The sequence below is a fragment of the Notechis scutatus genome, chromosome 2 (assembly GCF_049901735.1).
Source record: "Notechis scutatus isolate UNSWTSFEM ecotype Mainland chromosome 2, rNotScu1.2, whole genome shotgun sequence".
Lineage (NCBI taxonomy): Eukaryota > Metazoa > Chordata > Lepidosauria > Squamata > Elapidae > Notechis > Notechis scutatus.
The window spans coordinates 267,817,507-267,838,967 of NC_142010.1; the positions used below are offsets into that span (position 1 = coordinate 267,817,507).

General features: G+C 63.5%; 1 protein-coding gene across 1 annotated transcript in view; it reads left to right on the plus strand.

Moving 5' to 3' along the window:
- The window catches only part of LOC113423532 (uncharacterized), a 113,307-nt gene extending 93,263 nt beyond the window's left edge, over window positions 1-20,044 (plus strand). Inside the window, 19 exon segments of the mRNA XM_087954243.1 lie at window positions 249-356; window positions 1,848-1,964; window positions 2,608-2,722; window positions 2,725-2,740; window positions 3,202-3,287; window positions 4,814-4,940; window positions 8,232-8,328; window positions 8,798-8,941; window positions 9,029-9,106; window positions 9,856-9,933; window positions 12,524-12,612; window positions 13,427-13,564; window positions 14,291-14,414; window positions 16,310-16,366; window positions 17,208-17,288; window positions 17,686-17,833; window positions 18,411-18,503; window positions 18,620-18,779; window positions 19,092-20,044. Coding sequence (XP_087810369.1) covers window positions 249-356; window positions 1,848-1,964; window positions 2,608-2,722; window positions 2,725-2,740; window positions 3,202-3,287; window positions 4,814-4,940; window positions 8,232-8,328; window positions 8,798-8,941; window positions 9,029-9,106; window positions 9,856-9,933; window positions 12,524-12,612; window positions 13,427-13,564; window positions 14,291-14,414; window positions 16,310-16,366; window positions 17,208-17,288; window positions 17,686-17,833; window positions 18,411-18,503; window positions 18,620-18,779; window positions 19,092-19,377 — 2,142 coding nt within the window. The 3' untranslated portion in view covers window positions 19,378-20,044.
- The last annotated feature ends 1,417 nt before the right edge of the window (window positions 20,045-21,461 follow it).

Here is a 21,461-nt window from a genome sequence, read left to right on the forward strand (position 1 = left end):
TGCGTGTGGCTCCTCACAGAAAGGTTCAAACCAGCACGGATCCCTTTTACCCCCCACCCCACCCCCTGCTTTATAAGGCAGGAGGAGGAGGAAGGGGGGGGGGTCTAGAGAGCAAATGCCGGACGCACACACACCCCAGGCTGGCTTGCGCCAGCTTCCCCCTTGGGTCCCTGCTTCTGCTGCCAGGCGGGTGGGCTTCTCCCGGGGACCCCAGGCCTTGAAAAGCCCCTCTGTGCTCCTGCCCCCAGAACAACTTCCCCGCCAGCAGCCGGGAGCGTCTGCAGGACCTCAAGTCCACCGTGGACCTGCTGACCAGCATCACCTTCTTCCGAATGAAGGTAGGACCATCCTTTCAGGTTCTCGGGGCTCCAGAACTTTGGGGTTCAGCCTCCCCAAACCAGGGTCCCTCGCGGGACTTTGGAAGCTGGGCAGGCGGAGGGGTTTCCTGGCCTGGGTGGAGGGGAGGGTCTTGCCCGAGGGAGGGAGGGAGGCCTGCTTGCCCCCCTCAGCCCAGTGGGCCTCGCCTGGAAGGGCAGCCCCCTCTTTCGGCCCAGCTCTCCACTGGGGTGGGTCTGTGTGTGCTCCAACCCCCCACCCCACCCCTTTTCAACCCCCCCCCAGCAAGTCAGCTGCCTGAGCTGCGCCCCATAAGTGGCGGGCCCCCTCCCTCTGAAGCAGCCTCGGTTTCCATCCTGGAGGGCAGGAGGCGGCTCTTCCTTGCACCCCCCCTCTGTCCCTGCCCAGAGACCCCCCTCTGCCCAGGGCACCCTAACTCTGCCCCCCCGTGAAGGCAGGAAGAAATCCTCCCGGCTGCCCCCTCCTCCATGTCCGCAGCGGCCCGTCCGGCCAGAAGCCCTCTGTCCCCTGGCAGCCGGGCGATGAGCTTGGCCCTGGCCCTGGCAGGCTGCCACGCCCTGGCTTGCCAATTAGTGGGACTCTGGTGGGAGGGAGGGAGGGAGGGAGGGGGAGGGGCACCTCTGGAGGCAGGAGGAGAGCCAGGACAAGGAGGAGGAGGAGGAGGAGGAAGCGGAGGAGGAGGAGGAGGCACTGCCTGTGCCAACAGAGGCGTGAAAGGCCTGTCCGTCTCTGCTCAATTGACGGGAAGCCTTGAAACGATTTCTGACAAGCCAAACGGTCCCCGGAAGGGACACGCAGCCTCGTTTGCACCTGTCAAGCCGGCTTTGTAGCTCAGGCGGCTGGGTGGATTTCACGCAAGCCCCCCGGCCCCCTCCCGCTTCTCCTTGCTCTAGAGGCCCCTCCTCCCCCAGGAGGGCTGGAAGGTTCTCCCCAGGGGGCTGGGTCCCAAGAGCCTCGCCAGGTCCTTCCACCTGCAGGAAGCAGTGGGCCCAGGACTTTCCCCTCCCCAAGAGGAAGGGGGGCGGGAACCCAGCCATGGGGTGGGGGGCGCACTGGGGCCCCATCTTTGGAGGGGGAAGTACCCATTGAGATGGCGCCCCGTGCCCTGGTGCCCCCGGGGGTGGGGTGGGGGGTTCATACCGGAAGACCTCCAGCTCCCAGGACTCCAGGATATTATAACCCATTTGGAGGGGGGGTCTCCTCCTCCGGGGGAGACTTAGGATGTGACAATGGGCCTTCAGGAGCTTAAGAGGCACCGAGCACAGACCCCTCCCCTCCCCCGGGTGGCAGAGGAGTGGGGGTGGGTGGGAGGGGGCCCCTCCCTGCAGGACCCTCCTGGGGCAGCCCCTGGCAGGAGCTCCAGGCCTGGGGTCTCCATCCAAGGGGGGCTCTCGGCAGGGACACCCGGAGAAGAGAGGCCAGGGTGGAGACCCAGCGCCCCCCTCACCCCCCTTCCCCCACGCGCCTCCCCAGGTCCAGGAGCTGCAGAGCCCCCTCGTGCCAGCCAGGTGGTGAAGGGCTGCGTCAGGGCCTGCCTCAACTCCACCTATGAGTACATCTTCAACAATTGCCACGAGTTGTACAGCCGGGAGTATCTGGTGGACCCAGTACGTAGCGTCTCTGTGTGTGTCTGTGTGTGTTGGGGCTGTCTTTGAGGATGTTAACACCCCGCCCCCCCGGTGAGCCCCTGAGATGGGGAGGGGGCCCTTTCAGCCGAAGGAGACCTTCTGAGCCCGGGTGGCTCACTGGCCAGAGAGCAGGAGGGCAGGAGAAACGCTGCACTGCCACTGCCAGCAGTTCGATCCTGACCAGCCTTTTCATTCAGCCTCCCGTCCTTCCAAGGTGGGTAAGACGAGGACCCAGATTTTGGGGGGGGGGGGGTAAGAGGCTGACTATGAAACCACTTAGAGGGGGCTGAAAAGTCCCAGAGCTGTTGCTGGCTCTTCTCATTAGTCCTGGCATAGGAAGGCCAAATGCAAAGGGAAAGTCTAGCCAAGAAGGGATTCTCCTGATTAAAGGGGGGAGGTGAGGAAAGGGGGCTGCTTCCTTCTGCAGCAGGGGTGGGGTGGGGGCTGTGCCACCTCCTCTGCCCAAACAGGATTAGCAGAACCTCTCACAGCCCCCACTGGAGGAGGGGGCAGGACGTGTGTGTGTGTGTGAGAGAGAGAGAGAGAGAACCGGGGGCTTCTCCCAGGGCAGGGGGAGAGGAGGGGGGGCCCTTGCCTGAGGGCCCTGGCCTGTCTCCCCCAGAACAAGGCGCAGGAGCTGCCCCCCGAGGAGCAGGGCCCCAGCGTCAAGAACCTGGACTTCTGGCCCAAACTCATCACGCTCATCGTCTCCATCGTGGAGGAGGACAAGACCTCCTACGCCCCGTCCTCAACCAGTAAGGGACGCTCTCTCCTCGGCCGGAGCTCTGCTGTCCGTGGTGTCCTTCGCGGGGCCTGTCTGTCTGTCCGTCTGTGTCTGTCTGTCCGTCTGTGGCACAGTCTCTGTGTAGTTGAGGTGGCGGCTGCCCGTTAGCGCCCGGCAGAGGGGTGAGAGCGGTTCCTCCTCGTCCGGTGCCCCTTCCCCGCCTGCATGCCAAGGCCGGAGGCCCCGGGGGCTGGGGGCTTCCGAGGAGACCCCGGGCAGAGGGGCAGCTCTGGCGGGGAAGGCTTCGCGCTGCCTCCGTGGGGAGACCCCGGGGGACCCTGGGCAGGCAGGGAGCCCTTCTCCGGTGGGCCTCTGGCTCGGACCTCTCGGGCAGGGAGCCCCTCCCTTGCAGGGACATGGCTGGGACGTGGCCCCCCTCCCCCCTCCAGCCAAGGGGCATCCCTTGAAGGCCTCCTCCCACTCCGGACGCAGGTTTCCCCAGGAACTGGCGGTGGGCAAGATCAGCGCGGAAGTCATGTGGAATCTCTTCACTCAGGACATGAAATACGCCATGGAAGGTGAGTCCTGGGGCGTCTCCTGGGCCCCTGGCGGCAAGGCCGTGGTTTGTGGGGGAGCTCCGTGGCCTTTGCCTGGTGCCGGTGCTGGAGATGGGGGGTTTACGGGTGTCTTAAGGCCGTTTGGGTAATGAGGAGGGGCATTTTGTCAAAGGGAATGTAGGAGTGACGTCCATACGGGGAGGCCTCGACTTACGACCGGTCTCTAGGGGCCATTCAGAGTTACAACCTTCCTGAAAAGGGGGGCTTGCCCAGATCCCAAGTCCCTACAGCCACCGCCCCCCTTTTGTGGCCAAAGTTTGGGTACTCAGCAGCCCAGCGCCATTTACGACCATTTGCTGTCTCCCACCGTCACATGGCCACCTTTTACGACAGATTTGCCACAAAAGAGGACACCCTCCCCGTTCTCAGCCACACTGCGCTGTAAGGAGCCCTGGGTTGCTTCACAGCCATGGTGTTCGCTCTTACGGCCACGGCCTTCGCCCTGGCGACAGTCGCAGGATCCACGGGCCCTGCAGGCTGAGAGACAAGAGGCAGCCGCCCACCTGCCGTCTGAGACAAGGGTCGTTCTTTGGAAGACAGCAGAGTCCACTTTTTGGACAGGGGGCACCGCTGGTTTGAACGGGGGACCCAAGAGGCCATCTGTGTCAAAACTGAAGAGCCCCCCCCCCTTCAACAAAGTGGGGAGGGGATACAACATCCTCTACCTCCGGCCTACAACACAGCTCCTTTCAGCCGTCCCAAGAAGACCCCACCCCCATGGGCACCACACAGACGGACCCCCAGGGGGGCCTCCGAAGGGCTGCAAGGAGGACCCAGTCCTTCGTAAGAAGCTTCTGGGATGAGGAGCGAAGCGTCTCCAAAGGAAGGAAAACCAGAACGCCCAGTGGCCTCCTGGGAAAAGCCCCTTGGGGACCACTTGCGGGGGGTCCCCTCCCGCCCGTCAGTCGCTGCCCATTTGTCGGGCTCCAAAACCAGGAGGGGCCCCCTGGGGTTCTTCTAAGGAGATGGGTGCCCCCCAGGCAGGGGGTCCTCAGTCCCAGGTTGTTAATCACGTGACCCCGGGACACGGCAGCCGTCATAAATAGGAACCTACCAGTTGCCAAGCGTCCAGATTTGGGTCACGTGACCACGGGGGGGTGGGCTGCAGTGGTCGTAAGCGTGGAAAGCAGCCACTATTTCAAAATGCTGTTGTAACTTTGAGCCGTCCCTAAGCGAAGGGCCGTAAGTCGAGGCCTCCCTGCAATTGGGGGGGCTGCCATTGATGGGGGAAGCTGCCTCCTGGGGGCTGGAAGTGGGGCTGCCAGACAGGTGGGGGTGGCCCCCCAGAAACACCCCAGGCCTCACCTCAGACCTGCCAGGCTGCAAAAAGCAGGAGCCCTGTTTTCTGCCCCTCCAGAGCTCTGGCTCCTGCCTGGGACCTTCCGCCTGGCTGCTCTCTGGGCAGAGGCGCTCCTGGCCCTGGCCCTGCCCGCTGCCCCCTGACGGCCTGGTCCCTCTCTGCCCTCCCCCCGCCCCCTTTCCTGCAGAGCATGAGAAGCACCGGCTGTGCAGGAGCGCCGACTACATGAACCTGCACTTCAAGGTGAAGTGGCTTTACAACGAGTACCTCTGCAGCCTGCCGGCCTTCCAGGGCACCGTGCCCGAGTACCCAGCGTGAGTCCCTGCCGGCTCCCCTCCGCCCCTCCTGGGATTCATCGGGGGGGCATCCCTCGCCAGGTCTCCAGCCACATCCGGAGGGTTGGGGGCTCCCTTGGCCAGGATCGGCAGGAGGGGCTGGGGAAGGGGCGTGGGGGCTCCCTCTTGCCCAGAAGGAGTGGGAGGGGCCAGCCGGGAACCCTTCTGGGGAGCCCCTTGGGTGGCTGGCTGGGAATCCAGGGCTCCGTGCCGGCTCTTCGCCGGAAAGGCTCCTTGTGGCCTGGCAGCTGGTTCCTCTCTGGGCTGGGTCTCTCCCCCCGGGCTGGGAGGGTCTCCCCAGGGGCTGCTTGGGGCGCCTGGCCTGCACCCGTTGGCTTGAGTTCCATCAACCGGAGTGCGAAGGTCCCTTCAGCTGCGTTGAGGGTCACAGCAGAAGGGCGGGGCAGCCCAGGACTCGAGTCCCGTTCCCAAAAGGCAGGCCCCAGCCATGCTCACTGCCCGGGGGCCAAGGGGGGCCTAGACGTGTCCCGGGGCCCCTCCGCCCTCCACCATCCCTGGGGGCACGGACAGCACCCAGCCTTGCCGCTTCATCGGAGGCCGCAGATGTTGGGATTTCTGTGCTGCTCCTGTCCCTCCGAAAGGCAGCCGGAGCCCCTCACACTTGGAGGACCCGCTTGCCTTGCCCCCAGTCCTGGGGCTGCAACCGGGGAGGAGGGGGCTTCAAGCCCCTTCCCTTCAGCAGGCAGGCAGACCTGAGGGAGGCCTCCCTTCCAGCCCCTCCCGTCCCTGCCTTGCCTTGGGGGGCCGGGGGGGGGGCTTTTGCCTGAAGCTGCTGCCCTGAGAGGGGAGGCTTTCCAAGAGGCCACAGGCCTGGGTGGGCTTTGGGCCCTGGAAGAGCCCCTCCCTCTCTCCCTCCCGACAGAGGTGCACAGGAGGAGGAGGAGGGGAGGGGGGGTTATTTCGGGCTCCCAGCCGTCTCTCACCTCCTTCCCTGTCACCTCGGCACGTTTAGGCAGCCCATAATTAGCACCACCGAGACAAATGCTGCAGCCCGGCACAGTCTGCCTGGTGCCGGGCCGGCTCCGTCGTTGTTGGCAGGCACTTCCCGGAAGGCTGCTCTCTGCCGGTGGCTCTGCGCCCCTCCTGGGGGGCAGGGGGCCAGGAGATGGGGGGCTGCTCTCCTCTCTCCGCCCTCCCAGCAGGTCCAGGGGGGGGAGGCAAAGGGGGGAAGAGCCCGGGGGACCGTGGCAAGCCTGAGGGGGCTGGGGGGCCAGGAGGGGGGCGGAACTGCTGTGGCCCTAGGCAAGCTCTCTGGACCCCCACCCTAAATCCGTCCTTTCTAAAAACCGCTTGCGGCACCTGCCCGAACAGACAGAAGGCTCCCCTTTCCTTGCTGCCCACCTGAGGCCGGCTGGGTGGGGGGGCCTGTTTGTGCGGGGATTCAGGGGGGCAGAGAGCAGGGAGAGGCCGGCCACTGCTGCCCCCCAACCCCAGCCTGGCACGTGGCCGTTTCTGCCCTTGGCGGAGGGTCAGTGGACGGAAACGCCTGGCGGGCCTGAGACCCCGGGGGGGCAGGGGAGGGGCTTTAGTTACAGGAAGTCCTTAACTTATGACTGATGTTGTTTCAGTCATAAATAGCGACCACGTAAACAGTGACGGCTGCATAAATATGCCCAATTTTACGGCCTTTTTGAAGTCAAACCCTCCTAAATCTCTGTCAGGCTGGGTGGCCAAAATGTGGTCACATGTCCAGGAAGGGGGCGGGGCAGGGTGGACGTCATAACTTGGACTCTTGAGTTTGAGGGTCTGTCGTAACTTCAAACATTTGCTATGTCAGTGGTCCCCAACCTTTTTGTACCAGGGACCAGTTTCACGCAGAAACACTTTTTCAAGGACCGGGGAGTCGAGTTTGGTGGTTTGCTTGCAGACGTTTCATTACCTGACTAGGTAACATCTGATGTTGTTACCTAGCCGGGTAATAAAACGTCTGCCAGCAAACCACCAAGTTCAGGGAGCGCCAAGGCCTCCTCATTGCAGCCCTGAGCGACAGATATTCTCTTCTATTGGGACATTTAAACGGAGGGTTTCAGCTGCAGATTCAGGAACTGCGCCGGGCTGAGGAGTGCCTTCAAACTGAGCGCTGGCGGTGGCGGCCCATGGCTGTCTCCGCGGCTCAGGACAAGTCCCTGCAGGACGGCTGAGAAGCCCGCCTCTCGTCCCTGCCTCCCTCAGCCTCATCCCTCAGGTGTCTGCCTCGTTCCTCTCTCAGTCGCTCTCTCGCTCCTCCACCAGCCCAGGAAGAAACTGCTTCAAAAAAGATGGCAGGGTGGCTTTTCCTGTCAGCGCAGCTCCTCCAAAGCGCCCGTTCACCCCCACCCCGCCGCCCGCCGTTCAATCCAGTGCTCCGTTCTGCCTGCCTGCCTGCCTGCCTTCGTTTCTGGTGGTTTCGGAGTAGCTTTGGCTGAGAATAATAACTATTCGCCTCTTTTTCTCAGCCGAAGCTGCTCTGAAACCACCAGAAACGAAGGCAGGCAGGCAGAATGGAGCACTGGATTGAACCTGGATTGATTGGCGGCTGGGTGGGGGTAAACGGGCGCTTCAGAGGAGCTGCGCCGACAGGAAAAGCCAACACCCCCCCGGCTTCTTTGAAGCAGTTTCTTCCTGGGCTGGTGGAGCAGCGAGAGAGCGACTGAGAGAGGAACGAGGCAGGAGGAAACCGAAGCCACTGAGCCAGAGAGCAGGACAGCCTTCGGTTGCTTCCTCTCTCCCCTTCTCTCATTTGTGTCCTTGATCCCCGATCCCAGCAGCATTCACCGAAGGCGAAGAAAGCCGCCATTTTTTTTATTTTATTTTTCTTTGCGGCCCGGTGCAAAGTGATCCACGGACCGGTACCGGTCTGTGGCCCGGTGGTTGGGGACCCCTGTGCTATGTGACCAGCGGGAAGCGAAGGGCTGACGGTGCTTCACCCAGGAGCCCTTTTCCAAAAGGCAGGCACCATTTCCCTGCCAGGGCTGAGGGGGAGTCCTGCAGCTTCCCTTGGCTGTTCTTTGCGGGGGACCAGGAAGGGCAGCCCCTGAGGTCGGGTCTCTCCCTGGCAGGGCAGGAGAGGAGGAAGCTGAGGCTGCCTGGGAAGCGGAGGAGGGGGGGAGGAGGACGGGGGGAATCCCGGAGAAGCAGCTGGGGTGGGGGGGGGTCGATGTGGGGCTTGGGGTTCCCCTCCTTTGGGCTGGCTCCCGAGAAGGCGCCTGGGCCGAGGGCAGGATTGCTCAGGCGGGGCGTCTGTCTCGTGTGTCCCCCCCCCACCCGCAGGTGGTTCGAGCCCTTCGTGGTGCAGTGGCTGGAGGAGAACGAAGACGTCTCGCTGGAATTCCTGCACGGAGCTCTGGAGCGAGACAAGAAGGACGGGGTAGGCGGGGGTCCCGGCTGCCTGGGGGAAGGAGGGGGCAACAGCAAGGGCCCTGCGGGGAGGCCCGGGGCCCCTTGGCCCAGGAGCACCTGGGTCGCCTGAGGGCCACGGGGGGCTTTCACTGGCGGAGCAGAAGGACCGACATTCTGGACAGGCTGGCTAGGGAGCCGCTCAGGCCCGGTCGGGTTCGTCCCTTGATGTCCTCCAAGCCCCCTTCTTTGTGTTCAGGCCCTGCCTGGCTGGAGCTCAGGGCCTGATCCCCACAGCACGCCTGGCTAGGTGGGACCCTCTCGGGGCCTGGCTTTGCCCTGCTGGCAAAGCTGGGTCGTCCATGGCCGTGTGAGCCCAGTTAACCCAGGTTGGCCAGCTGGGTAGATTCCCCCAGAAGGTGTGACTGCTGCTCTTTCTCTCTCTCTCCCTCTCCTCCCCTCTCTCCCTCTCCCTCCCTCTTTCTCTCTCGGGGGCTCAGTTCCAGCAGACGTCGGAGCACGCCCTCTTCTCCTGCTCGGTGGTCGATGTCTTCACCCAGCTCAACCAGAGCTTTGAGATCATCAAGAAGCTGGAATGCCCCGACCCGGCCATTGTCGCTCGCTACATGCGGCGCTTTTCCAAGGTACCCTCCCTCCCCCTCCCTGGCCCCCAGAGGCCGTCCCCCAAGGGAGCCAGGGAGGTTGGACTGAGGTCTCTGCTCCTCTCATAGACCATCGGGAAGGTGCTGGTGCAGTACGCCGACATTGTCTCCAAGGACTTCCAGAGCTTCTGCTCCAAGGAGAAGGTGGTAAGTCCCCGGCCTGACTGGGCCCGGCACCCACCCGTCCGGGGAAGGGGCTGCCTCTTGGCCAGGATGCGGGCAACGTGCCTTGGCACCAGCTGCATGGCAAGCAGCGGCCAGAGCTGGCAGGGAGGTGGCCAGGGCGAAGCCGTCAGCCTTTCTCCACCTGGAGGACCCAAGAGAGCCGTGGGGGTCCCGGGGCCACAGCAGCTTCCCTAGGAGGAAGGGCGGGCTGGGGGCTTTCTGGCCAAGGAAGGACGCAGAGGAGGAAGGACCGGACAGGACTGCCCAGAACCGGATGTTCCTCTCCCTCTCCCAAAATGCTGGATCCGGGAATCACCCGTGGAGGGGGATCCTGGGGGGCAAGAAAAGGGTCTCAGCGCTAAGCGGGGCAGCTTAGGGTTGGAGCTCCCCATCGCCAGACGTGCTGGAAGTCCTGGGGAGGAGGCTATCGCCCCGAGGGCCGTGGGGGGCGCCTGGCATGGGGGGGCTCCCAGGGCTCCAGTCCAATCGCCCCAGCTTGGATGAAGAGCCGTCATCCCCGGGGGCCAAGCGGGGAGAAGTGGGTCATTTGGGCCTCTGTTCGTCCAGAGCCCCTCTAGCAGTCGGGCTCCTTGGCCGCTCCAGACGGCCCTGGGGAAGGATGGCGGCTGCTGGCTGCCCGCAGGAGGGAGCCTGGGCTCTGCCGCTCCCTCCTCCTCCTCCTCCGTGGACTCAATGGGGCGGCCTTCTCCCTCCCTCCCTCCCTCCCTCAGCCCTGCATCCTGATGAACAACATCCAGCAGCTGAGGGTGCAGCTGGAGAAGATGTTTGAGGCCATGGGGGCCAAAGAGGTGAGTCCCAGGCCAGACCGTGGGGAGGGACTTCAGTGGCCAAGGCCAGGCGGGCGGGGGGGGCATCTCCGTTCCCAACTGGCAGCCTCCTTCACCTCCGCTGGGGGGCTGAGCTGAGAAGTCCTCACAGGGGGCCGTCTCGGCTGCCACGTTGGCCGGAGAGGATACGTGGCTGTCCTTCCTCGGAGCTTTCCCAGCCGCCTGGGGTGGCCCTGAGCGCAGCCCTAGAGCGCCTCTCCGCTGGGGCAGGCTCAGGCTGGCACGGGCCCTTACATCGGGAGGGAAGCAGGGAGTATCTCGAGGAAGGGCGACCTAACAACGGTGGCAGCAACCGGGCAGTAAGAGAAAGAGGCCAGGGCTGCATGGGTGAGGCACACGGAAGGCCATCCAAACACCCTGCCTTGGGCACGAAGCCACCTGGGCACCTTGGTCCAGGGCCCCCTTCCCCTCCCGCAGTCAGAAGATGCCCAGGAAACTGCAGGGCTTGGGCAGGCAGGGAGGCCGATGGGCAGACGCACAACTTGTGTCTTTCTGCTTGGGGGGCCGAGATAAAAACTCTGCGGGTGGGAGGGAGGAAGAGGGGGCAGAGTCTGCGTGGCCCCCGGGGTCCCTTTGCGGGCTCCTTATGCGGCCTTTCGCGTGGAGACCCAGTTGGGCAGCCTTCTCCCGAGGCCAGGGCTGCCGAAGGGGCACCAGGCGGGCAGGGCTGGGGCTCAGTGCGCCTGTCCCTCCGCTTCCGTGGCTGCCACATTGGCCGGCGTTTGAGTTGCCGTTTTTTGTGGCCGGACCGAGCCCTCCGCCCCCCTCCAGTACTAGGCAAGAGGTGGAGCTTCCCTTCCGACCCGCCTCTTCTGCTCCCTCCTCCTTTGGGGAGGGAAAATGGGGGGTCTCTTGGCTGATGGAGGAGCTGAGAATATCCAGTTCTTAACCCGAACTGAAGGAAGACCCCCAAAGTGGCTGAGAATCCTCCCATCTCCAGGCAAGGAGGGGGACCCGGCTGAGGCTGTGGGGGTCCCTGCCCCACCTGGAGGTTCCCCTCCTCCTCCCATCTTAGAGTTAGCGGTGTCTGTACTGAGGAAGATGGCGGCCTATGAAGTAAGAGATCTGCTGACAAAACGGACCAATGCCTGACTGACAAAGCAGCTCCCCCTTCTCGCCTCCCCTCTGGTCCACGGACCCCACGAGAAAGAGGGGGCAGAGGAAGAGGAGGGGAGGGCAAGCCCCTCCCCCCATGGCCCCAAGTCAGCAGCCTCCTCCCGGCCCGTCCGTTGCCAAGGAAGTGGGGGAGCATCCCTCCTGCCCCAGAGTGGGGGGCCTGTAGCTGTTGCTGCGCGTCCCGCCTGTGGGAGAGCAGGAGCTGCAGCCATTGACTCCTCCATTGCAGCACAAACAGAGCCTGCGTTGGAGGCACACAAGGCCTGGCCTGGAATTGCAGCCGAGGGCGCCCCTCCCTCTGGAACGCTCCGGCCCCCCCCCGTGGGTGGCAGCGGAGGGGAGCATCCCGCTTGGAGCCTGGCCCAAGGAGCCCAGGTGGCCAGGGAAGGGGCAGCCGCTTCCCTCCTTGCCTGCCCTCCCCTTCCCGCCCCCTGGAGCTGCTCTCCTGCCCTGCATAAAGGCCCTCCCCTTCCCCCTCCCTGCCTCCCTCCTGCCCCAACCTTTCAGGGGGGTTTTAAGGAAGGCACCCGCCCGCTCGGCATTCCCAGGGTGAGGCAGGCCAGGCGCTGCCAGGGGCAGCTCCGCCTAGATCTGTGGGGGCTTGCGGCAGTGGCCTCCTTGCCCAGCCTGAGGGCCTGTGAGAGTCCAGCCCTCCCACTCTCCCTCCCGCAGGGTCCCTGCCAAGGGGTCTCGAGCAGCCGGGAGCTGGCAGTGCCTGGCCTCGGGAGGGTGCCGGGAGTTGGGCTCTCCTGGGTCTTGGCACTCAGTAAGGCCTCCGGGCAGCAAGAGGACATCTTTGCCCTCTGGGAGGGTGCCCCCGGTGCCTGCTTGCTCCTGGGCAGGGAGGTCTCCCCACTCCCAGCAGTGGAGCGAAGCCCCAGCATGGCCGCCCCCCGCCCTCCTCGGAGTGGGCAGTGGATCCCTGGCCCTGCCCGCTGCCAAGGCCCAGGCTGCCTTCACACAGCAAGGCCCCAGCGCTCGGTGGCAGCCCAGGTGGGCCCAAGTCAGCCACCCACATTCTGCAGTCCTGGCTCTGGTGTCTCGCAAGCCCCCTCCCATCCTCCGAGCGGTACGGAAGACCCAGGCCCTTCGTGGGGCTCCAGCTTAGGAAAGGGGGGGCTGGAGGGGGGCCTGGCCAGCCCTACTCTGAGAGGCAGGGGACCCCTGCGAGGATAGGGGGGAGGGCTGAGGGCTGGGGGGGTTGCCCTGTCCAGAGCAGAGTTGGGGGCATCATCGGGCACGGGCCGAACACTGACAACCCCCCCCAGCCTTGCCTGGGCTCCTGGTCCGAGGAGCAGCGGAGGGTTCTCCGGCCTCTCCACTCCTATCGGCCACAGGCCCCCATGAGGGAGCGGGTCCTCCTGCCCCACAGCTTGGCCCAGGGCCCACGGAGGCCGGGCCCCTGTTCCCCAGCTCAACCTTCCCCTTTTTGCAGCTGGACCCCGAGGCCAGCGACTCCCTGAAGGAGCTGCAGGTGAAGCTGAACAACGTGCTGGACGAGCTCAGCACCACCTTTGGAAACAGGTGGGGACCACCACCCCCGAAGCCCCTCCCTCCGCCTGAAGGGAAGCAGGGCCCCGACAGGAGAACTCGGGGAGCGATCTGCCCTTGGCGCTCGGAGCACAAAGGACACTAGGTTCCTGAGGGTCGGATTTTGTCACCGGCTGAGCAGGAGGAGGGAGATGAAGGGGTCCCTGCGGGTTTCACCCCGCCAGTTGTGACCGGCTCTAGGCGGTGGCGCTCGTCTCCTTTTCGTAAGCCAGAGGCCCAGCATTGGCATGTGGCCGACTTGGCATCCGGCCGCAGTGTAGAGCTTGGAGTGAAACACGGAACACGTCTGCCTTCCTGTGCGCTTAGAGGCAGCGCCTGCATTGATCTCCCTGCCTGTCGGGGCTTCGAGCTGCCCAGTGAGGGTAGCTCCCTCCCTCCTGCAGCACCTGGTCTCAAACGGTCGATCTGTAGGCCTGTAACGGCCTCGGATTCAGTGTCTTGGCCACTGAGCCACCGCGAGTGATCGGCCGGGGTTCCACCGAGGGTGGGGGGCTGGGAGCGGGAAAGCTCCATCCGAAGGGATGTTCTCCCCCCACAAGACTCAGGCGGGGGTCGAGGGGGGGTTATTGCAAGCTGTCCAAGGCTCCGTCCTGGAGTCTGGCCCAGAACGAAGGCAATTGCCCCCCAGGGGCTCTTCTGGCCTCGTGGTCTCCCGAGCCTCGGCCTGGCAGAAGACTCAGCCCCCTAGGAGGAGGGGGGGCCACGGGGAGAGCCCGTCCTGTCCTGGGGAGACGGGCCCGGCCCAAAGCCGCCCTGGGAGGGAGTGACGTTGCCCTCTGGTGCTCAGCTTCCAGCCCCGCATCGAGGAGTGCGTGAAGCAGATGTCAGAGATCCTGGGCCAGGTGAAGGGGAACAGCGGCTCCAACACCGCAGCCCAAGACGCGGACAACGTCCTGAGGCCCCTGATGGACTTCCTGGACGGAAAGTAAGGACCTGGGCGAGCGCCTCTTCCCCAGGGGCCCCTCCGTGGGGGCTCCAGGGCCGCTCGGCCAGCAGGTGGGGCCCTCGGGAGGCAGGTTGTCTGGGAGGCTCTTGAAGATCCGCAGTCCCCCCCCCCTCCCCCCATGGTAGCCTCTGGGGAGGGAGGAGGGAGCAGCCCACGTGGCCTCCCACGCTTTCTCTGAGGGGAGGGGGCCTGGTGGGGGGCCAGACGGAAGGGAGGGCCCCCAAGCAGTGCAGGCGGTGGGAGAGTCTCTGCACCCTGAGCACGGGGCTCCCGGGGGGCCTCAGGGGCCCCTCCCCAACCACAGAGTTTAGGGGGCCGGGAGGGTGATTCTCCTCAGCCCCACTCTCGGCTGGCATCTGTTGGGGGGCCCGGCAGCTTCTGGGGTTCTTCTGAGGCAACTTTAGCTCTGCCCCCCCCCCCAACTCTTCCCTCCTCCAGGGAGACCTGGAGGGTCTGTTGGGCCCCTCGCGGGGCCCTCCTTTGAAGGGCCAAAGGCCCCGCTGGACCCCCGTGGGACCCCTGCCCACCCCCACCAGCCACCGTGGCCCATTTGCAGAGGCTCTCTGTGTGGCCCGACGACCTTCAGCGCATCACAGGCATCAGGGGTCCCCCGAGGGCATCCGGTCCAGCCCCTGCTTAGGGCCGAGGCCAGATTAAGGCTTTCGAGAGTGACAGCTCACCCCTCGCCCCCCTTTCTCCCCACAGCCTGACCCTCTTTGCCAACGTCTGTGAGAAGACGGTGCTGAAGCGGCTGCTGAAGGATCTCTGGCGGGTTGTGATGGACACCCTGGAGAGGCTGGTTGTGCTGCCCCCCCTCACGGACCACACGGTGAGCGTCCCCCCCCTCCCCTTCCTCCCAGACCAGGCCGGGCTTGCCCGTGGGGGAGGGGCTGTGGGGCCAGAGAGGGGTGGGAATGGGGGGGGCATCCGGAAGCCCCCCTGCAAAGCCGCTTTTCCCCAATCGGTGTTTTTCTGAGCTTCGGAAAGATTGCGGACAGCACTGCGCCTGCAGTAGAGCAGCCGTAGGACGCGGACAAGAATGGCGTGTTTTGAAGAAGAAAATAGTCAATTATACGGTGAAAAAGATCCAGGGGGAAAACCCGGCACTCAACCAAGGGAAAAGAAAAGTGCAATATATATATATATGTATGTGTGTATATATGTATATATATATATATATGTATACACACACACACACACACACACACACATATGTATGTATGGTATTCAGCTTTGTTCGGGTATTTTCCCACGTCATAGTAGTGGTGCTTTTAAAGTTGTAGCGACGTTTCGGCAGAATCTCATCTGCCATCATCAGGCTTCTGTATTGTGTTCGTTTGTTGGGTATATAATTCAGAATCTCATTTGCATTCTCACGAACACAATACAGAAGCCTGATGATGGCAGATGAGATTCTGCCGAAACGTTGCTACAACTTTAAAAGCACCACTACTATGACGTGGGAAAATACCCGAACAAAGCTGAATACCATACACGTAAGTACCCGCCAAAAATTAAGAAAACAAATATATATATATAAACACACACACACACACACACACGTATGGTTCGTCTGTGAGTCAGACTTTCACAGCTGTTTCTATTCTGTGAAAGTCTGACTCACAGACGAACACAATACAGAAGCCTGATGATGGCAGATGAGATTCTGCCGAAACGTTGCACATATATATATATTCAGCTATCCATATATCCATATATCCATGTGTTCGTCTGTTGAGGTCACATAGTATTCCTGCTCTTTTAACTTCCAGCTTCTCATAGGTTTTGGTCTGGCTGTTTTATTTCCTCCCCGTAGAGGTCTGATATTTGTTTTCTTAAGTTTTTGCGGGTACTTACATGTATGGTAAGTAAGACGAACACAATACAGAAGCCTGATGATGGCAGATGAGATTCTGCCGAAACGTTGCTACAACTTTAAAAGCACCACTACTATGACGTGGGAAAATTCCCGAACAAAGCTGAATACCATACATGTAAGTAACCGCCAAAAATTAAGAAAACAAATATATATATTTGTGTGTGTATACACACACACACACACACACACACACACACACACACACACATCAGAGGTGGTATTCAGCCGCTTCTGACCAGTTCTGGAGAACCAGTAGCAGAAATTTTGAGTGGTTTGGAGAACCGGCCAATCCCGCCTCTGACTGGAGATTCTGCAGTCTCCTTCCCCTGCCCGCCCACCAAGCCACGCCCACAGAACCGGGAGTAAAACATATTGAATCCCACCACTGATATACACACACACACACACACACACACACATATAAACTAAAAATTAGAAGCCTAAACCGCTCCAGGGAGCTCTGGCCTTCCCCTCCTCCTGTTACACATCTGTGGGAAACGCCTTTTCTTAAAGCCGGGATCTTGGCCCAAACTCTGGTTCTTCCTTCAGGGTCTTCGTTTCGTTTCCACTTTTGAGCCACGAATGAATCGCTGGGCCTGATATGCGGCCAGGAGGCCTGGGGGGAGCCCTCCCGGAGAGACTTTGGGGAGGGGGGCGCGACTGCTCCCAGAGTTTGGTGTCTCCCAAGGGGCTCCTGGACCGAACGGCCCTTCCTGCAACGGGGGGAGGGACGGGGACACCGGCTGAGGGCTGCTGTTGGCCAAGGCAGAAACGCCGCGTTTCTCTCAAGTTTTTAATCTCTTCCGTCTTCCTCCTCGTCCTCGTCCTCGTCCTCCTCCTGCCAGGGCACCCAGCTGATCTTCAGTGCGGCTAAAGAACTGGGCCATTTATCCAAGCTGAAGGTATTGGGGGGAGCAGCCCCCCCCCGTGTCTTCCGCCTTGCAGCAGAGCCTCGTGTTGCATGTCCCCCCCGTGACCCCTCCCCATGCTCTCCAAACTCTCTCGGCTCCAGCATCCTCCCAGCCCCAAGCGAGGCCCCTGAGCCGCCCCTGTGCCCGGGGGCTTGAGGGGGCTTGGCAGGCAAAAGGGGGCCTGGGGGAACCGGGGGCGGGTCAAGCTCTTCTGCAAGCACTCCCAGAGGGGGAGGGTCAGGGTGGCAGGGCCCGGGCGGGGTGGGGGCCTCCTGGGCTCCCACTGGCTCCCAGGCGCTTCAGAAGGCTCGGGGACACGCAATGGAACCCAGCAGGGCTGCCCCTTCCGGAGAGGCTGGCTTGGCCAGGAGTGGCCGCCCGCTGGGATCCCTTGCAAGAGGGAAGGGGAAGCAGGGAACCGGGGGCAGGCCAGGTGGGAGGGGTGGCTAGACTCCTCTGGACTGGAGAATCCCACTGGTGCGGCCTTTGCTGGAGGCAGCCGGCAGTTTTGGGGCCGTCATCAGTGGAGGCCCAGGCCGCGTCCAGGGAAACTGAGGCACGGGTGGGCGGTGCCCTCTGGGGTGTCCTGGGCTCCCACTAGGGGTGGCCCTCGGGAGCATCAGCGATGGGTGGCAGGGCGTGTTTCCCCAAGGGCTGCGCTCTCATTGTGCCCGGGGGAGGGGCTGTAGAAGAAGACCCCCCCCCTCCCACCAGCTGCTCCTGCCTCTCCCCTCCCCATCTCCTTTGCTGCATTACCTCGGCCCGAAGAGCCCCCCCCCGGGGCAGGCGCCCCCCCCATCCCCGCTGACCCTGCGGTGGGCTTCCCTTTCAGGATCACATGGTCCGGGAGGAAACACGGAACCTGAGCCCCAAGCAGTGCGACGTGCTGGAACTGGCGCTGGAAACCATTAAAGTGAGTCTCTTCCCTCGCTCGGCCAGCGGGTGAAGCCCCCAGCACCGGAGGGAGGCAGGGAGGGAGGGGCAGCCTTGAGTTTAGGGCACGTGGCCAAAGACCGGCCCAACTCAGGCCAGGCGCTCCCGGCCTTCCTGTTAAAAAGGCTGCGTTGGAATCCCTGTCGGAATGGAAGGAATCCCTCAGAATGACAACAACAACCATCATCCTCATCCTCCCCATCCCTGCCTGGTCCGAAGGCTGCAGAGTCGCCTTGGCTCTTGCCAGGAGGAAGTGGGGCTAGAAGGGGAAGGCTCTGCCGACCGAGGGAAGCCTGGATTCACACAGATGGGGGTCAGCAGCAGTGGGGTGGGTGGGGAGGAGGTGACCTTCTTCATCCTCCCTCCCCTCCCCCCAGCAATACTTCCACGCAGGGGGCAACGGGCTGAAGAAGGCCTTCCTGGAGAAGAGCTCGGAGCTGCAGTCCCTGCGCTATGCGCTCTCGCTCTACACCCAGACCACCGACACCCTCATCAAGACCTTCGTCCAGACCCAGACAGCACAAGGTGTGGGGGCAGGGGGTCCCCCCACCTGGGAACAGCCTCCCGTGTGGGCCACACTCAGCTGGGCCCCCAGGCGTCTTTCGGAGGCAGAGGCTGGGCTGCAGTGGGGTGGGGGGGCTCCAAGAGGACGAGCCCCCGCCTTGCTCTGCAGCGGCTGGAACGGCAGCAGACACCCTGGAGTCGCAGCGGAGATCCGCCTGGAGCCCCTCCCTCCTGGTCAGGTCCCTGCGGCCCGTCTTCTGCAGCGTCCCAGGCGAAGGGGCTCCATTCAAGGCAGGCGGGGTGGGCCTCCCCCTCCCTGCCTCTGGGGGCCTCCCCTCCCAGGGGGCCCGGTGGGAACCTGGCTTCAGGGTGCAGGAGGCAGGGAACCCGGGTCTTCAAAGCAGCACACCAGAGACATGAGGAATGTCCTGGGGGGGGGGAGGCCCTGCACGGAGACCCACGCCCCTCCCTCAGGCAGGGGCAGCCTCTGCTCATCATCCCCAAGCGCCTCTTCAGGGCGGAGCCTCCGGGAGGGGCAGACCACCCCGCACCCCGTGGCAGGCATGCCAATTGCCGCCTCTCCCCTCCCCCTCCTCAGGCTCCGGAGCGGAGGGCCCCGTGGGTGAAGTCTCCATCCAGGTGGACCTCTACACCCACCCAGGCAGCGGGGAGCACAAGGTCACCGTGAAAGGTAACCAGCTGGCATCTCGGCCTCCTTGCCCACCAGGAAGGATAAGTGGGGGGCAGGGGGAGCTCAGTGTGGGGGCCAGGAGGGGGAGGCCTCACCCGCTCCCTTTGTCCACGCAGTGGTGGCTGCCAATGACCTGAAGTGGCAGACCACGGGCATGTTCCGTCCCTTCGTGGAGGTCACCATGATTGGGCCACACCAGAGCGACAAGAAGCGGAAATTCACCACCAAGTCCAAGAGCAACAACTGGGCTCCCAAGTACAACGAGACCTTCCACTTGTAAGTGCCCCGGCGGTGGCTCTGCTGCCTGGCGGCACTCTTCCCCCTCCGTGGGGTGCCCCCCGTGCCCTGTCCTGGCCCCTCATCCAGCGCCCTGACGCTCCTTCCCAGGCAGGCAGCCATGCGCGTCTCCTCCGCACACCCAGCCCGGCTCCCTCCTTTCGGTCTCCTGGGCAGGAGCAGCTTCTCCTCCTGCAGCCACATTAAAGGGAGCGGCAGCCCCCCGCCGCAGAGGGCCGGAGGGCGCCTCCCCAGGGGCAAAGGACCCCCCGCTGCCGCCCGGCTGACCCTCCCCTGCTTCCTCCCCTGCAGCGTCCTGGGCAATGAGGACGGGCCGGACGCCTACGAGCTGCAGGTGTGCCTGAAGGACTACTGCTTTGCCCGCGAGGACCGGGTGCTGGGCATTGCGGTGCTGCAGCTGCGGGAGGTGGTGGAGAAGGGCAGCTGCGCCTGCGGGTGCCCCCTGGGCCGGAGGATCCACATGGACGACACGGGGATGACCATCCTGAGGATCCTCTCGCAGAGGACCAACGACGAGGTGGCCAAGGAGTTCGTCAAGCTCAAGTCGGAGTCCCGCTCCCCGGAAGAAGGGAGATGATCCCGGTCTCCGTCTCGGACTGCTTGGGCCAGGCGCGCGCGGGGCAGCGGCAGCCGTTTCCCTGGGCACCCTGGGAGGAGCGTGGGGGCCCCGTGAAACCTTCCTTGCCAAGGGGGTCTCTGGGACAGATGGGGAGGGGGAGCGAGGACCCCTCCCTGCTTCAGCAGCTGGGCGTAAGGGGTGGGGGCAACGTGCGCCTACCGGGGGAGGGGCAGGAGACCGAATCTCTGGCCGGCCCCACACTTCCTCCACTCGGGCAAGCCGGAGGCAGGCGGGGAAGGGGCCCGCGAGCCCAGCTGAGCCTCGGCCAGGCAGGGACGGGGGTCTCAGGGTCTAGGAAGGGCACTTGCCTGGAGAGGCCGGTGGATGGAGCCCCGGCAGGCTGTTGGCCCCTCGTTCTCTGCCGAGAGCTGCTTGGCCCCCGTCACCGTGGGCCACGCGGAGGGAGCGTTGCCTGGTGCAAGCTCTGCTTTCCTCCGGTGGGGGTGAGAGGAGGGGGCTTCCCTTTTCCTCTGGAGGTTGTAGGGCCTCTCGGTCTTTCTCAGAACGCTTCTAGGTGGTGCTTAGGTGTTGTGGGTGCCTGTGATGCAAACATGCTCTTTTAACCCCTCTTGAATGTGCCACTGTTGCAGGAAGTGTAGCCTTTAATAAAGGACTGTTAGCAGCATTCGCACCTGTGCCTTTGGCTGGGCTGGCCCACCTGTGGCTGGGAGGGTGGGCATCGAGGGGGTTCTGACGTCGCCATGGAGCCTCTTGGCGCAGCAGCTGCAGAGGAACCGGGGGCAATTCCGCTGTCTCTCTTGCCCACCGTTTGCGCCCGTCCTCCTGCATCCCCTGGGGTCCAGCTGGTCCTGGAGCCTAATGTGGTTCCTGGAGGACCGGGGGGCACTGGGGGCCTTGGGAAATGGGGGTGAAGGCTCACAGCCAGGCTCCCTCAGCCGGCCGTCTCCGTCCTGCGCCCTGAGATGGGTTGAGCCGGACCGTTCGGTCGGAGGGGTGGGCCAGATGACCTCTCAGCTGGTCTGGGCCTTTGGGGCCTCAGAAGCGTCTATGGATCAAGCCTTAAGTGAGGGCTTATTTCTTTATTTAAAACATCTGTACAACCACTGGAGTCAAAACGAAACTAGGTGGCTTAGAGCCCACCAAGAATAAATGCAACCATGAAAACAACAGAAAACCCCAAAGAGAAAAACCTCCCCCCCTTCTCTCCCTGCGCTGACCTCGCCCCATCCCAGGGCCTGTTGGCATCACTGCCCCGCCTGGCAGGCGGGTTTCATAGTGTTCCTCCCCAAATGAGGCTGCCTTTGGGGCGCCAGAAGGCCAATGCTTCATGCAGGGGGACAGCCAGTCCTTTGCTTTCTGGCGGGCGCTTTCACGGCCTTTTGGCTCCTGGGAGGCGGAGGAGATTCTGCCCCGGGCACCCTGAGCTCCTGCAGAAGCAGGTGATGCCAGGGAAGGGGGGTCCACAGCTGCTATGCTGGATGAAGTCCCCGGGGTCCCAGCAGCCCCCTCTGAGAGGCGGTCAGCTGCCTCAGCCTTCTCAGGTCGCTTCCCGCCTCCCCGAGACGGAGAAGACCCCGGCTGGGGGCGCTCCTTGGTTCCTTCCTTAAGGTGTCTGTCTCCCACCTGAGAACCTGGTCAACCCACAAAGGGGCTTCCAGAAACCCTGCAGCACTTGGAAGGCAGGAGGCTGCAGCTGGCAGGGGGGCCATGTTGGCCTTGCCAGTTTCCCTGGGGAGGGGATATTGCTACCGAGAGCCCCCATTTGTCATCCCCCCCCATGAGTGTGGGGTGCGGGGAGGGGCTTCTGGTGGATTACTGTCTAAGCAGCTGATGTACCAGCCAAGCAACCAAAAGAGGCTTCAATCTCCCCCGTTGGCTCCATTGCCCCCAAAGGGGTTTCCGTTGGGGCCAGTCTGGGCATTGTCTGCAGCCCCGGCCATCGCCAAGCAGGGCCTGTCCCGGGAGGGGACCCCCACTGGGGGGGAGGGTGGAACCTTCCTTTGCTTCCCTGTTCAAGAAGTGGGGGACACTCCTCCCAGGCAGAGACCCCCAGTGAGGCCTCTTGGGGGATGCACGGTTCC